Source organism: Ranitomeya imitator, chromosome 2 (assembly GCF_032444005.1).
Source record: "Ranitomeya imitator isolate aRanImi1 chromosome 2, aRanImi1.pri, whole genome shotgun sequence".
In the NCBI taxonomy this organism is placed as follows: Eukaryota; Metazoa; Chordata; class Amphibia; order Anura; family Dendrobatidae; genus Ranitomeya; species Ranitomeya imitator.
In genome coordinates, this window is record NC_091283.1 from 786439951 (window position 1) to 786456400 (window position 16450).

A 16450-nucleotide genomic window follows, 5' to 3' on the forward strand; every position below is an offset into this window, starting at 1 on the left:
CTCTGCTGCATCAGACCATCTCAGCTCTGCTGCATCAGACCATCTCAGCTCTGCTGCATCAGACCATCTCAGCTCTGCTTCATCAGAACATCACAGCTCTGCTGCATCAGACCATCACAGCTCTGCTTCATCAGACCATCTCAGCTCTGCTTCATCAGACCATCTCAGCTCTGCTTCATCAGACCATCTCAGCTCTGCTTCATCAGACCACCTCAGCTCTGCTTCATCAGACCATCTCAGCTCTGCTTCATCAGACCATCTCAGCTCTGCTTCATCAGACCATCTCAGCTCTGCTTCATCAGACCATCTCAGCTCTGCTTCATCAGACCATCTCAGCTCTGCTTCATCAGACCATCTCAGCTCTGCTGCATCAGACCATCTCAGCTCTGCTTCATCAGACCATCTCAGCTCTGCTGCATCAGACCATCTCAGCTCTGCTTCATCAGAACATCACAGCTCTGCTGCATCAGACCATCACAGCTCTGCTTCATCAGACCATCTCAGCTCTGCTTCATCAGACCATCTCAGCTCTGCTTCATCAGACCATCTCAGCTCTGCTTCATCAGACCATCTCAGCTCTGCTTCATCAGACCATCTCAGCTCTGCTTCATCAGACCATCTCAGCTCTGCTTCATCAGACCATCTCAGCTCTGCTTCATCAGACCATCTCAGCTCTGCTTCATCAGACCATCTCAGCTCTGCTTCATCAGACCATCTCAGCTCTGCTGCATCAGACCATCTCAGCTCTGCTTCATCAGACCATCTCAGCTCTGCTGCATCAGACCATCTCAGCTCTGCTTCATCAGACCATCTCAGCTCTGCTGCATCAGACCATCTCAGCTCTGCTTCATCAGACCATCTCAGCTCTGCTGCATCAGACCATCTCAGCTCTGCTGCATCAGACCATCTCAGCTCTGCTTCATCAGACCATCTCAGCTCTGCTTCATCAGACCATCTCAGCTCTGCTTCATCAGACCATCTCAGCTCTGCTGCATCAGACCATCTCAGCTCTGCTTCATCAGACCATCTCAGCTCTGCTGCATCAGACCATCTCAGCTCTGCTTCATCAGACCATCTCAGCTCTGCTGCATCAGACCATCTCAGCTCTGCTTCATCAGACCATCTCAGCTCTGCTGCATCAGACCATCTCAGCTCTGCTGCATCAGACCATCTCAGCTCTGCTGCATCAGACCATCTCAGCTCTGCTTCATCAGACCATCTCAGCTCTGCTGCATCAGACCATCTCAGCTCTGCTGCATCAGACCATCTCAGCTCTGCTTCATCAGATCATCTCAGCTCTGCTTCATCAGACCATCTCAGCTCTGCTTCATCAGACCATCTCAGCTCTGCTTCATCAGACCATCTCAGCTCTGCTTCATCAGACCATCTCAGCTCTGCTTCATCAGACCATCTCAGCTCTGCTTCATCAGACCATCTCAGCTCTGCTGCATCAGACCATCTCAGCTCTGCTTCATCAGAACATCACAGCTCTGCTGCATCAGACCATCACAGCTCTGCTGTTTCAGAACATAACAGCTCTCTGCATCACACCATCTCAGCTCTGCTACATCAATCTTGGGCAGAAGAAATAAAATGACTTTGCTTACAATCAGCAGCTGGAACATCCACAACCTGAACAACTCGGCCTTTGGATGTAATACAAATTATTCTGACTTTATACAAAGACTGAAAAATATAGACATTCAGATCCTCCTGGCAACATGGACCAGAGCTGAAAATGAATACCTGATACCCATCAGATACAGGGAAAGCTCTGTCTCTGCCCCGAAAAAAAAACCAGCTGCTCAGGAGGAATATTGATCTGGTATAAAGAAGCCTTCCACCAGTACATCAAACTGATGAATAGAGGAGACAGACACATATGGATCAGAATTAGCAACTCCATTCCCACCTCTCAGTCTGACGTCTACTTCTGCACCACCTACATACCACCACAAGAGTCCCCCTACTTCAGTCCAAAAGAAAAAAGAAAGAGAATGAACTAAAATAGGCCTGCACAACCACATAGAAAAATAATAACAAAATACGTTTATTAAACACCACACCCCTACTTCAGTCCAGACTGCTTCGAGATCTCACAAAGAGAAGCCACCCATTATCAGGCCCTGGGCAAAGTTTTCATCCTGGGAGACCTCAATGCAAGAACTGGGAGAGAAAAATACTTTTTGACCATATATTTGGAGCAAAGACTGACTGCTACTGTGGCGCCCCTGGGGTCCAGTCGCTACAGAGTACTGCACCTCATCCAGAGGTGTGGTATTCCGCTCTCAGGTAAGGAGGGGGCACGGCACCGAACCCTACACCTGTATCCAACACTAGACACTTCAGTCAGGGCACCTGGACGTACCCTAAGGGAGGAAGGTCAGGCTGGATAGGAAAGGTGTTGGATGAGTGGGTGGGGTAGGTAGAGTAGGGGAGGAGCTTAGTAAACAAAAGACAGGAAAGATCTAGAAAGTTAGTGAGTTGATGAGAGGAGTTGATGAGAGGAGAGGAGTTGAGCAGACGTGAGGGTCTGCAGCTCCTGTCACACAGAAAGACATTCCCAGAGAGAGGGAGCTGAAGGTAAGTGAAGCTACAGAAAGATGCTCCCAGAAGGAAGAGGTCCTAGAGGCACAGATAGTGAGAGATCCATCTGTGGGGCTCATATGGACTGGCGTGGTCAGTGGAGGGATCAGGTCGCAGTCAGGGGACCGGCCCCATTCTAGTGGAGAAACTAAGGACTCAGCTAGCTACTCGGAGGCTGTGGTATCTGTATGTGCCACAGCCACATCTGCACACATTCACTGAAAAGGCAGCCATATAGGATCCAGGGGGATTCAGCGCACACCGCCCGACAAGATCTGTGGCTGGTGGCTTAGGACACTGTGTGGCAGGCACAGGGCAGGAGAGGCTAAGCCAACACAGTGAGGCGGCCAGGAAAGGACATATGAAAGAGGGTTCTGGAAAGTGTACCCAATTTGCTTGAGAGCGGGCTGGATCACAAACCTGGAGGACACAGCACCCCAGCTGGGGCAACTAAAAACTGTGAGTAAAGCATTAGAAACTGCACCATGCTGTGTCCTCACATTTATTTACTGCGCCATCCACCCTGCACCACAGCTACTCCAACATCCATCATCTCACATTTTCACCTAAGTGCCCTGGGACTAAAGCTCTACCTGTGGAGAGCTGTACCCACTCTGCTGCATCACCATCAGCCCCAGCGGTCCCTTCAAGCAGCGTCGGCTAACATCTCCCTATTTGCCGAGTACCACAGGTGGCGCCACAAACATTTATCCCATAAACTTTATTTCCCCTTTTATTTCCCTTTTATTGGACGCCCAGGGCCACGGACTGGGTCACTGCTGCCATGACACATCCCCTTTAAGAACCGGCCTGGTACCGAGTATCCCCACGGCTCTAGCGGGCGCTCCAATACGACTTCTTGGTACATGCAGAGAGAAACAGCTATGACAGTACTAGTCAACAAAAATGGCAAAAAGCTCCTGAACGTATGTAGAAATTTAGGACTCATATTCCTAAAGGCCGCCTCAAGGGAGACTCCTAGGAAGGTGTACACTAAACTCCCATGTAGGAAGTAGTGTAGTAGATTATGCCATTACAGAAATGGACCCAGCAAATATCAGCACCTTTATAGTCACCCCACAAACGCACCTGTCAGATGACAGTCAACTTGTTCTGTACATGAAATTTACAAAGAAACCATCCACACAAAAACCTCAGCCGAGCGGCCTCTTCAATCTGCCTCCATCCTATAAACGGTCCAAGACGTTGGCAATGAAATATAAAGAGGTTCCAAGCATACCTGAAATACAGGAGATGCTCCACCACTAAAACAACTACAACAACTTCCAGAAGCAGTGAGTCAAGCTGCAAAGAACCTCAATGATATATTGTACACCATGGCCAGATTGTCCGACCTTACAAAAGTCAACTACAAAAGGCCAAAAGAGAAACAGATCAAAGGTTGGTTTGACAGAGAATGCAAAACTATACGAAAGATCCTGCGAACAGCCTCAAGAAGGATGCCTATGACACCATACAAAGGCAGTATAAAACAAACCTCAGTAGGAAGAAGCAGAGTTACATCTCTACCAAACTTAGCCAACTCCAAGACTCCCTTCGAAATAACTCTTTCTAGGAACTATAGAACCTAATGGGCTCAAAGAGAAAGAAAACATCCATATACAAAATGGCAACATCTGGCTCCAATACTTCAGAGACCTCTATAAAGATATCCGGAAGGAACGACTAAGCCAAGAACAGAAAAACATGATGGCAAAACTAAAGGTAATGAAGGAAAAATTAAAAAATTTCCAAAACGCTCTGGATACACCAATCACGTTACAGAATGTTACAGACAGAAGCTCTTCCATGAGATGTAGAACAGCCAGTGGCCTGGATGGCATCCCACCAGATAAACTGAAATACAGTCCAAAGGAAATACAGGCAGCAATGGTTAAACTGTTCAATATTGTGCTGTGAGCACACTCAAGCCTCATCATACCCATTCACAAGAGTGGGGACAGGTAGGACCCTGCCAACTACAGAGGCATATATGTCAGCAGCAACCCAAGAAGACTCATGTCTGTACGAGCTCAAAAGGGTGCTTCTACTCAATACTGAGCAAAGGGTCTGAATACTTATGACCATGTGATATTTCAGTTTTTCTTTTTTATTAAATTTGCAAAAAAATTTACATTTCTTTTTTTTTTCAGTCAAGATGGGGTGGAGAGTGTACATTAATGAGAAAAAATGAACTTTTTTGAATTTACCAAATGACTGCAATGAAACAAAGAGTGAAAAATTTGAAAGGGTCTTAATACTCTCCGTACCCACTGTATGATGTCATCAAAAGTTTCACATGAAGAACCACTGCAGCGTGCGTGTGAATGATAGAAGAACGACTGATTTCCAGCAAAGCCACAGAGTCAGACAGGGCTGTAGCCTAAGTCCAACGCTCTTCAACATTTACATCAATGAGCTGGACACTGCTCTGGAATCCTCCGCAACACCAGGTCTCACACTACTTGACACCATGGTAAAATTCTTGCTGTATGAATGCAGATGACCTATAGCTGCTGCCACCATCCAAGAAAGGCCTCCAAGACAACCTGAACATCTTGTAGAAGTTCAGCTCCACCTGGGCACTACTTATCAACCTCAAGAAAATCAACATCATGGTGTTCCAGAGGAGAAAGGCAAGATCGGACCAGCACACTTCATTTGTGCTAAACAATTGTACTCTTACAGGAACAGACAAATACTCCTACCTGGGTCTGGAAATTGACCTGTCAGGGAGTTTAAAACAAGTCATAGAGACCCTGAAGGACAAGGCCTGCAGAGCCTGTTATGCCACCTGAAGGAAACTCTACCATTTGAAGCTGCTAGTGAGGGTCTCTCTAAAAATCTTCTATGCCTTCATCGCCTCAATCCCCCTGCCTGTATGGCAGCGAAGTCTGGTGTCCTTACACAAACCCAGACTGGTCAAGGTGGGATTCTAGCCCAACTGAAATAGTCCACCTGGAATTCTGTATGTACCTTCTCCAGGTCCAGCGGAGCACCACCAACATTGCCTGTCGGTCTGAGCTGGGCAGATTCCTTCTAAAGGGGGCGTTGTCATTCTGAACTCACCTACACAGCAGCAATCCAAGCAACCATCACAATAAAACCTTGTTACATATAGGTGGTCCACCCGAACAAGGACCCCTGGAACAGGTCACCAAAACCTAACCGGCAAAAACACGACTTGCCTGCATAGCAGCAATCCAAGCAACCATCACCATAAAACCTTGTTACATATAGGTGGTCCAACCGAACAAGGACCCCTGGAACAGGTTACCAAAACCCAACCGGCAAAAACACCAATCACAGCAGCATGACAAATGCCAGAATCAGGAAGATGGTAGACGAGGGCCAGGAGAAGTATGACAGTGACTGGAGGAATGATATCATCACCTCACAGAAACTGACAATGTACCTGAGTTCTACAGAGAGACTCCATATCTGGAGAAACTACCAGACTCCAGAGACCACCAGATCCTGAGTCGGTATAGATTCAGTGCCCACAATCTGGCCATCGAGTCCGGAAGGCACAGACAGAGCTACAAGCCTAGGGAGGAAAGACTGTGCCCACACTGTGACCTGGAGGATGAGATCCACTTCCTGCTACACTGCACCAAATACTCAGCAGTGAGGGACACTCACCTCAGGAGACTCTCCGATCTCTTCATGGATTTTCAACTCCATGAAGGAGGAAGAGAAAACATTTATCCTGCCGGGGGAAGAAGAAAGCGCAGTGGAGATAGCAGCGCAGTATGAGAGTATGACAGAGGCTGAGAGAAAGGAAACTATAATATGCCATGGACTTCCATAGCCCCAACCCTGGATGTGCCCCATTCATCCTTCCTACAGTCCCTATCCATCATCCCCACAGTCAGTATCCCTTTTCCTTTTTGTACACGTGTTTTGGCAAAACTAATGCTCATTTGGTCCTGCCAATAAAGCGTTGTTTAAATTTTAATATGATAGATAGATTATATATAGAGTATAGATAGGTAGATATAGATAATAGGGATGAGCAAAATTGGTTGGTGGTACACAGGAGCTCTGTATATAGTGTCAGTGTACAGGTAATACAGTGATCACCAGTGACATTATAAACAGGAGCTCTGTACACAGTGTATAGTGTATAGTGTGCGTGTACATGTAATACACTGATTCACCAGTGACGTCTGTAGTTGAAGTAATTCATCTTCGCTTTTCTTCTTCATGCAGCACAGACGGCCATTACTTCTTCCAGTCAGAACTCATCTCTGCAAAAAATAACACACAGTCCTCAATAGCTGATCGCTTCCAGAGAACAATCCCTACTTTTTCACCGACTTCTACACTGTCAGATGAAGGAAAAAAAGCGACGTAGTTCTGCCCTGCACAGTAACAGGACCTTCCTTTTGTTCACTCCATGGAAAACAGTTTCCTAAAAGGTAAATTATATTACAGTAGTAATAGTGTCCCTAATTGGACCCTATACAAATTATGTTCCCCACTTGTCACCATAAACTAATATAACATGTTCCTCATTCTGGCCCCCAAACCGTAATTAAGTCGCTAATCCTGGCCTCCTTTATTTAATAATCTCCCCAGCTTGGCCCCCTATGTCCCTTGTCCAGCCTGGCCCCAATATGTGCAGCCTGGCCCTCAAATATCCATCCTGCCAGTCTTCCCCATGATTGTGGAGCCTACTGAAATAGACTACGGCCACGGCACACGTTGCAGAAAGTGGTGCGGATTTTTCCGGACGGATTTTGGTAAATCACAGGTAAACTGCACTGCGGATTACCTGCAGAATTACTGTGGATTTACCGCTTTTTTTGCGGATTCCACCTGCAGATTCCTATTATGGAGCACGTTGAAACCGCTGCGGAATCCGCACAAAGAATTGACATGATGCAGAATAAACAACGCTACGTTTCCGCGCGGTATTTTCTGCAGCATGTGCACTGCGGATTTTGTTTTCCATAGGTTTACGTGGTACTGTACAACGCAAGGAAAACAGCTGCAAATCCACAACCTGTGCACATACCCTTATAGGCCTTTTTACATGCTTAGGAAGCCTTTACAGGTGTGTTTTGTTAATTATTCTAATTTACTGAGATAATGACTTTTCGGTTTTCATTGGCTGTAAGCCATAATCATCAACATTAACAGAAATAAACACTTGAAATAGATCACTCTGTAATGACCCTATGCGAGTATAATTCATGAGTTTCACTTTTTGCATTGAAGAACTGAAATAAATTAACTTTTTTGATGATATTCTAATTTTGTGAGAAGCACCTGTGTGTTAAGGGGTTAAATTCCTTTGGGCCACTGATCTGACACTTAAAACACACAGATAGTGATGCCCTGCATCAAACCCTTGTCCCTCCAGCCTGATCCAAATGGGTTCTGGGCATCAGGACAGGCATCAAAGTGTGCAAACGGCCCATGTTCACACATTTGAATAAGTAACTGAAATGCCTTTGGGCCACTGATCTGACACTTAAAATACACAGATAGTGAAGCCCTGCATCAAACCAGGTCCCTCCAGCCTGGTCCAAATGGGTTCTGGGCACAAGATCTGGCATCAAAGTGGGCAAATAGCCCATTTTCACAAATTTGAATAAGTAACTGATGTTTTTAAGGGGTTAAATGCCTTTGGGCCACTGATCTGACACTTAAAATACGCAGATAGTAATGCTCTGCATCAAACACAGGTCCCTACAGCCTGGCCCAAATGGGTTCTGGGCACCAAAACTGGCATCAAAGTGGGCAAATAGGGTTTGATGCAGGGCACCACTATTTGTGTATTTTAAGTGTGAGATCAGTGAAAAATCTGTGAAAATGGGCTGTTTGCCCACTTTGATGCCAGTTCTAGTGCCCAGAACCCATTTGGGCCAGGCTGGAGGGACCTGGGTTTGATGCAGGCATCACTGTCTGTGTAATTTATGTGTCAGATCAGTGGCCCAAAGGCATTTAACTCCTTAAAAACACCAGTTACTTATTCAATTGGCCAAAATTAACTGTCTGCCCACTTTGATGCCAGTTCTGATGCCCAGAACCCATTTGGGCCAGGCTGGAGATAACTGGTTTGGATGTGGGGCGCCCTGTTCTATGTGTCTGCAGTGTGAGATCAGTGGCCCAAAGGCATTTATTTAACCCTTTCTTCAGCGCTCTTTGGTGCCCATTTGGATGACCATTTTTTTTTGCCAGTTTTAATGTTTTTGTAGCCGTTTTAAGTGTATTCACATCAGGGCTCCTCGCTGCATTGTCTTTTATTATTGTAATGATTATTTTTTGCTGTTTAACCTATAAAAAAAACAGAAAAGAAAAAATTGCCGAATAAGAAACCAACTTCAGCCTGTCAGTGTATACATGAGCATAACTATAGAGGGTGCAGGGTTTGCTATTGCACCCAGGCCCTGGAGCTTAGGGGGGCCCATATGAGAAGACCATTAAGTGTGTGTATTCCCACATTGTACACATATTGGCATGTGATGTATGCAGCAGCTGCAGTACAGCATAGCAGGAGCACTGTCTCGCTGGAGGGGCTTTCTTTTACCACATATCATGTCTCACGCTGATTACACCCCGTAACCTAAAACTCTAATTTCTGACAAACCATTAAAGAGCTGGAGGAAAACTCGCCCTACCGCGCTAAAACAAAAGTTTTATTCCGCAATATAATGCTGTCACGTCCCCACCCGCATGCTTTTTTTCACCGCCCTTCCTCGTACGTTTCGCGCCGTCATCACTGCTCGATTCTGATTGGTTGCTTTGAACGTTCACTTCCGCCCCGATTGGCTGAGCTGCAGGAGTTTTGAGCGGCCGGTTTGAAATCCTCTCAGTCTGTCGCTGCCCGTGTATTAGTAGGAAGAGGCGCTCTGTGAGGTAATGTCGCCGATGTGCTCCGGCTGTGCGGCCGGTGTGGGCCTGCAGACTGATACATGTGACCCGTATGTAGGGGCCGTAATGTCTGCGCGTGTGTGGCGGGGGGCTATGGTTTATATCATCACTATAAGGGGAGACGGGGGGGGGGGGGGGGGGGGGTGCAGATTCTAGAACGATCAGTGATTCCGGATGTTATTCCCTTCCATTGTCTAACAGGCCCAGGGATATACGGCGCTGTGCTTATACTGCTCCTGTATACTCCGAGCAGCCACGTGTGCCAGGCATGCTGCGACTTGTAGTCTCCCAACTGCTTATCTTGTGTCTGGAAACTATGGTGACATAAGGGACAGTACACACCATTTTCAGTAAGCACCCCCCCATAGTGCCTGGAGGAGGCGCTACTGCCGGCTGTAGGTGTAGGGGGGGCGCTACTGCCGGCTGTGGGGGGGGGGCGCTACTGCCGGCTGTGGGGGGGGGGGGGGGGGCGCTACTGCCGGCTGTAGAGGGGGGGGGGGGCGCTACTGCCGGCTGTAGAGGGGGGGGGGGGCGCTACTGCCGGCTGTAGAGGGGGGGGGCGCTACTGCCGGCTGTAGAGGGGAGGGGGCGCTACTGCCGGCTGTAGGGGGGGGGGGGGGCGCTACTGCCGGCTGTAGGGGGGGGGGGGCGCTACTGCCGGCTGTAGAGGGGAGGGGGCGCTACTGCCGGCTGTAGGGGGGGGGGCGCTACTGCCGGCTGTAGGGGGCGCTACTGCCGGCTGTAGAGGGGGGGGGGGCGCTACTGCCGGCTGTAGAGGGGGGGGGGGGCGCTACTGCCGGCTGTAGAGGGGGGGGGGCGCTACTGCCGGCTGTAGAGGGGGGGGGGCGCTACTGCCGGCTGTAGAGGAGGGGGGGTCGCTACTGCCGGCTGTAGAGGGGGGGGGGGGGGGGTGCTACTGCTGCCTGTAGGTCTAGAAATCTGTCTGAACTCTTGACCTTTGCTTTCTTACTGTAGATCCCCAGATCTAATGATCTGTACAGGAATTTCTTTATGATCTCGCTCGCACGTTTCGCTTTATAGACTGAATATTTTCTGTGTATATAGATGGTCTGGGATATTTTTGAGTAACATTGTAGCTTGATACAGAGATATGTGGGTATATAGTGTTTTCCCACCTACAAACAATGGAGAGGTCTATAATTTTTATTGTCCGTACATTTTAACTGAGACAGAATTTAAAAATAAGAAAAAACCTGAAAATCATTGTATGATTTTTACATAATTTGCATTTTATTGCATGAAATAAGATTTTGACACAATAGAAAGACAGAACTTAATATTTGGTACAGAAACCTTTGTTTGCAGTTACAGAGGTCAGACGTGTCCTGTAGTTCTTTTCCACGTTTGCACACACTGCAGCGGAGATTTTCGCTCACGCCACCATACAGATCTGTTATGTTTCGGGGCAGTTCCTGGCAACATTGAGTTTCCGCTCCCTCCAAAGATTTTCTATTGGGTTCAGGTCTTGAGACTGGCTAGGCCACTCCAGGACCTTGAAATGCTTCTTAGGCCATGTTCACACAGTGCGTTTTTTTCTGCGGAACCGCAGCGTTTTTGCCGCTGCGATTCCGCAGCTGTTTTCCATGCAGGGTACAGTACAATGTACCCTATGGAAAACAGGAACCACTGTGCACATGATGCGGGAATCGGGGAAAAAAAGCCGCGCTGAATAGCCGCGGTAAAAAAGAAGTACCATGTCACTTCTTTTTTTCGGAGCCGCAGCGGTTCTGCACCCATAGACCTCCATTGTGAGGTCAAACCCGCAGTAAAACCCGCAGATCAAAAATATATCTGCGGGTTTTATTGCGGATTGTGGTGCCGAACCGCTGCAGCAGGAAGTGCGGGGAAGCGGGCGGAAGTGCGTGGGCGGAGTGTGGCTGCCCCGATCCCACCCCCCCCATGCTCCGATGTCGTCCCCCCCCCCCCCCCCCCCCCCGTGCTCCGATGCCCCCCCGTGCCCTAATCTCCCCCCTTATACTTATACTTACCCGGCCTCCCGGTGTCCGTCCGTCTTCTCCCTGGGCGCCGCCATCTTGCAAAATGGCGGGCGCATGCGCAGTGCGCCCGCCGAATCTGCCGGCCGGCAGATTCGTTCCAAAGTGCATTTTGATCACTGAGATATAACCTATCTCAGTGATCAAAATAAAAAAAATAGTAAATGACACCCCCCCCCCCCCCCTTGTCACCCCCATAGGTAGGGACAATAAAAAAATTAAAAAAATTTTTTTTTTTTTTCCCCACTAAGGTTAGAGTAGGGTTAGGGTATTTTCAGCCATTTTAACCCTAAAAAACTTCCTAGAAAACACACTCTGCATAGAAAACTGCATAAAAAAACGCATCAAAAAACGCACCAAAAAAGGACCTGCGTTTTCTGCAAAGAGCTGCGGTTTCAGTCCTGAAAAAAAAGATGGAAATCAGGAACGTGTGAACATACCCTTACAGATCCACACCTTTGTTGTCCTGGCTGTCTCAGGTTACTGACGTGCAGGAAGACCCAGTCACGACCCACCTTAAATGCTTTTGAGTGAAGGAGGTTGTGGGCCAAAATCTCCCGTTACATGACCTCATCCATCCTCCCTTCAATACGGTGCAGTCGTCCTGTCCCCTTTGCAGAAATGTACCCTAAAGTATGAGGCTTCCTCCACCATGCTTCATGTTTGGGACAGTGTTCTTGGGGTTCTACTCATCTTTCTTCCTCCAAACATGATTAGTGGAGTGGATACCAAAAAGTTCTATTTTGGTCTCGCCTTACCACATGACCTTCTATGCATCCTCTGGATCATCCAGATAGCCATTGACGAACTTCAACTGGGCCTGGACATGCCCCGGCGAGAGCAGGGTGACCATTCTTGCCCTGCAGGATTTTAATCCATGACTGCGTAGTGCGTTACTAACAAATGTTTTATACACTGGTCCCAGCTCTCTTCAGGTCATTCACCAGATCCTCCTTTGTAGTTCTGGGCTGATTCCTGACTACAGGACTACAATTATTATGTCCTTGGTGTCCTGAGACAGCACTTTGGTCTTGGCCATGGTGGAAAGGTTGGAGTGTGATTGTGCGTGGTGTCTTTTTATGCAGATAATGAGATCAAACGGGTGCATACAGGCAATGAGTGCAGAGTAGGAGGGCTTCTTAAAGAAAAACTCGATGTGAATACTTTTCTGCCCAGTGATGACAGAAGTATTCTAGGAGTGATACCTTTATTGGCATCACTCCTAGAATACTTCTGTCATCACTGGGCAGAAAAGTATTCACATAGATTTTTCTGGCTAACACGGTACCACAATACAATTTGTTATTGTACATAAAGAAAAACTAAAAGGTTTGTGAGAGCCAGAATTCTTGCTGATTGGTAGCTGATCAAATACTTATTTCATGCAATAAAATCATACAATGTGATTTTTTTTTTTTATTATTTATTTATTTTTTTTAGTTTGTCTCACAGTTGCAATGTACCAATGGTAAAAATTACAGACCTCTCCATTCTTTGTAGGTGGGAAAACTTGCAGCATCTGCAGTGCATCAAATACTTATTTTCCCCACTGTATATAGGAGAAACAAATAAATTGCCTGTTCCTTAAAGGGGTTGCCTAGGATTGCTGCTATATGATGTATTGGTGCATGGGTCGCCTGCTGGGACCAGTACCGATTTGCAGAACTAAGCACTGTGTCCTCATGGTAGTATGGGGCAACAGTGTGCAGGCTCGACCTCTGCACCATTCATGGTCTATAGGACTCTCAGAAGTAGCAGAGTGCAGCACGTTGTTTTCTCTGGCAATCCCAAAGACAATGAGTGACGCGGAGGCTGAGCATTCACAGCTCCATTTAGTACTGGGCTCTGCAATCCTGTTGTTCTAAAGCCCCAATTCTGTGATTGTCGGGGTCCCGGGACACACACGCTCTCCTCAGTCAGCAAGCTATCTCCTATAATATGGTTGGGGCATAATTAATTTTTTTTTGGGGGTGCGTGGGGAGGTGGCAGCAAGGGTAGAGAATTATTTAAGATATGAGGGAAACATTATTTAAATGGTTTGTCCACCAAATTTTGTTTTCCAGGTATATATATATATATAGAAATCCCACAGAAATGGATGAATATGCGAAGATAGAAAAAATCGGCGAGGGTATGTATAATATGGCAAAAGTACAACTAAAAGGGGAGAGTGTTAAAGGAAAACGTTTAAGTTAGGATAGCGCTAGTAATCGGCAAATAATATGGGTTAAGGTACCGTCACACATAACGATATCGTTAACTATATCGTTGCTACGTCACAAAAAGCAACGATATCGTTAACTATATCGTTATGTGACGGTACCTTAACCCATATTATAACGCTATCGTTGCTTTTTGTGACGTAGCAACGATATCGTTAAGGAAATCGTTGTGTGACAGCGACCAACGATCAGGCCCCTGCTGGGAGATCGTTGGTCACTGAGGAAAGTCCAGAACTTTATTTCGTCGCTGGATCTCCCGCAGACATCGCTGAATCGGCGTGTGTGACACCGATCCAGCGATGTCTCCACTGGTAACCAGGGTAAACAACGGGTTACTAAGCGCAGGGCCGCGCTTAGTAACCCGATGTTTACTCTGGTTACCAGCGTAAACGTTAAAAAAAGAAACACTACATACTTACCTTCAGCTGTCTGTCCCCGGCGCTGTGCTTCTCTGCACTCCTCCTGCATCCTGTGTCAGCGCCGGCCAGCCGGAAAGCACAGCGGTGACGTCACCGCTCTGCTTTCCGGCTGACCGGCGCTGACAGTGCAGAGGAAAGCAGAGCGCCGGAGGACAGACAGCTGAAGGTAAGTATGTAATGTTTGTTTTTTTTTAACGTTTACGCTGGTAACCAGGGTAAACATCGGGTTACTAAGCGCGGCCCTGCGCTTAGTAACCCGATGTTTACCCTGGTTACCGGGGACCTCGGGATCGTTGGTCGCTGGAGAGCGGTCTGTGTGACAGCTCTCCAGCGACCAAACAGTGACGCTGCAGCGATCGACATCGTTGTCGGTATCGCTGCAGCGTCGCTTAGTGTGACGGTACCTTTAATCTGCAGGTTGATAGCAGTAGGTAGGTGCCCGGCTGCTGGACTGAATGTGAGAAAATTAATATTTCTCCCAGGAGCCGCCGAATTTCAGTCATGCCGTCGTGGCTATGGTCACCACAGTATAGAGATCCTGAAAACATGACCTGTTGGTGGGCCTTGAGAACTGGATTTGGGGAACACGGATTTAGGCTGTTTCTACTGTCTGGAATCCCTTCGCTTTGAACGCAGCGGATACCCTGCTCTGCCCAAAGCGCCAACCTCTGTTGTACGCACAGTGATTCTGGATGTGTTCATTGAACACATGCGGAATCACCGCATCATTTTCATACTGTATTATTTATCTTGCGGAGTGTCTCCGCAAAATAAAGACATGCTGCGGTCTGGAAAGACGTGCCACATGTCCGGTAACGCAGGGCTGCCGGATGCGACCCTGCACGCATAGTGGAGACGGGATTTCGTAAAATCCCCTCCATAATGCTGTAACACCTGGATGCTGTGGATGTACGCAGCGTCCAATCCGCAGCAAGTACTGAATGAATCCGGCCAGTGAAAACATAGCCTTACAGGTCTGGTATGGGAAACACTTGTCAATCATCAAGTGCAGTGCTGGGAAAAGCTGTCTGGAGACCATGGCCAGAGATAAGCAATGCCATTTTATTCAGTGTCCGCTATGCATTCCCTAAATACTTATGTAACCCCCTAACTCCCCATGTATCACCCATAAAAACCTTTATATTTATCCGGTGATGTATGCTAATAGTGCCCATCCGGTCCGATGGGTGTGGCATCAGTTCTCTCACTCTACCCCTCTCCTCGGCTGCTGCTTGCAGTCCTTGACGTGGATGGCGCAGATTGCTGTGAGGTATTGCACCTGCGCAGTCAAATGGTTTCTCACGCAACTGCGGGCAAAGCTGAAAAGCAGAAGTGCACACGCGTGAGAAATCATTTGACTGCGCAGGTGCGATAGCTCACAGCATTCAGCGTCATCCACATTAGACTGCCTGCAGCAGCCGAGGAGAGAGGTGGAGTGAGAGAACCGATGCCACGCCCATCGGACCGGATGGACACTATTGGCATACATCGCGGGAGAAATATTAAATGTTTTTCTGGGTGATACATGGGGAGTCAGGAGGTTACGTAACTATTTAGGGAATGCATAGTTAACACTGAATAAAATATTTTTAGCTGGTAGGACAGAAAAGTGATGACAGGTTCCCTTTAATAAGCATTTGGGAAAGTTTTGAAATGTGCTACAAATGTCTGTTCTATTCCTGTTCTAAGGATCCCAACTTTAAGGTGACAGAATCTGTGCTGCACTTTATGCACATGCTCAGTAGTGAGGCAGTGCTGTGGAGTCTGAAGTTGGGGAAATTGAGGAGTCATGGGTCCGTGGTTTGGCTTACCGACTCCATAGCCCTAGTTCTGGCTGCTGCCGACACTGGGGACAATTGAGCGGTGGGGATTGGGGGGGTGCAGTGTGTCGCACCCCCGCCGATCAGACATTGACCTATCCTAAGGATAGGCTATCACTGTTAAGTCCTAAACAACCCCTTTAAATCTGTAAAGCTGAATACATGTGGAGTGTGACTAGAGAAGAGTTGTGATTTTTACTTTTTTTTTTTTCTGTGCCACTGTAGATGAAGCCTAACAAAAACTTTGTTTTCAGGCACTTATGGGGTTGTTTATAAGGGTCGACACAAAGCAACAGGGCAGATTGTTGCCATGAAAAAAATTAGATTGGAAAATGAAGAGGAAGGTGTCCCCAGTACAGCGATCAGAGAGATCTCTCTCCTCAAAGAACTTCAACATCCAAACATTGTATGGTAAGTTTGATTTAATAGCCTTACATTAAAAGGGTTGCCAGGCTTTGAGTGTGCACGCTGTCAGGATTTTCCTGTGTTGTTGGTGCAGTCACGTG

General features: G+C 47.4%; 1 protein-coding gene across 2 annotated transcripts in view; it reads left to right on the top strand.

The window, feature by feature from the left end:
- The first annotated feature begins 9359 nt into the window (after positions 1–9359).
- The window catches only part of CDK1 (cyclin dependent kinase 1), a 33279-nt gene continuing 26188 nt past the window's right edge, over positions 9360–16450 (top strand). Inside the window, exons 1-3 of one of the 2 annotated variants that reach the window (XM_069753612.1) lie at positions 9360–9454; positions 13556–13614; positions 16199–16355. In XM_069753612.1, coding sequence (XP_069609713.1) covers positions 13578–13614; positions 16199–16355 — 194 coding nt within the window. In that variant the 5' untranslated portion in view covers positions 9360–9454; positions 13556–13577. Of the gene's footprint in view, positions 9455–13549; positions 13615–16198; positions 16356–16450 lie in introns of both variants that reach the window. The other variant, XM_069753613.1, reaches the window with a different exon arrangement.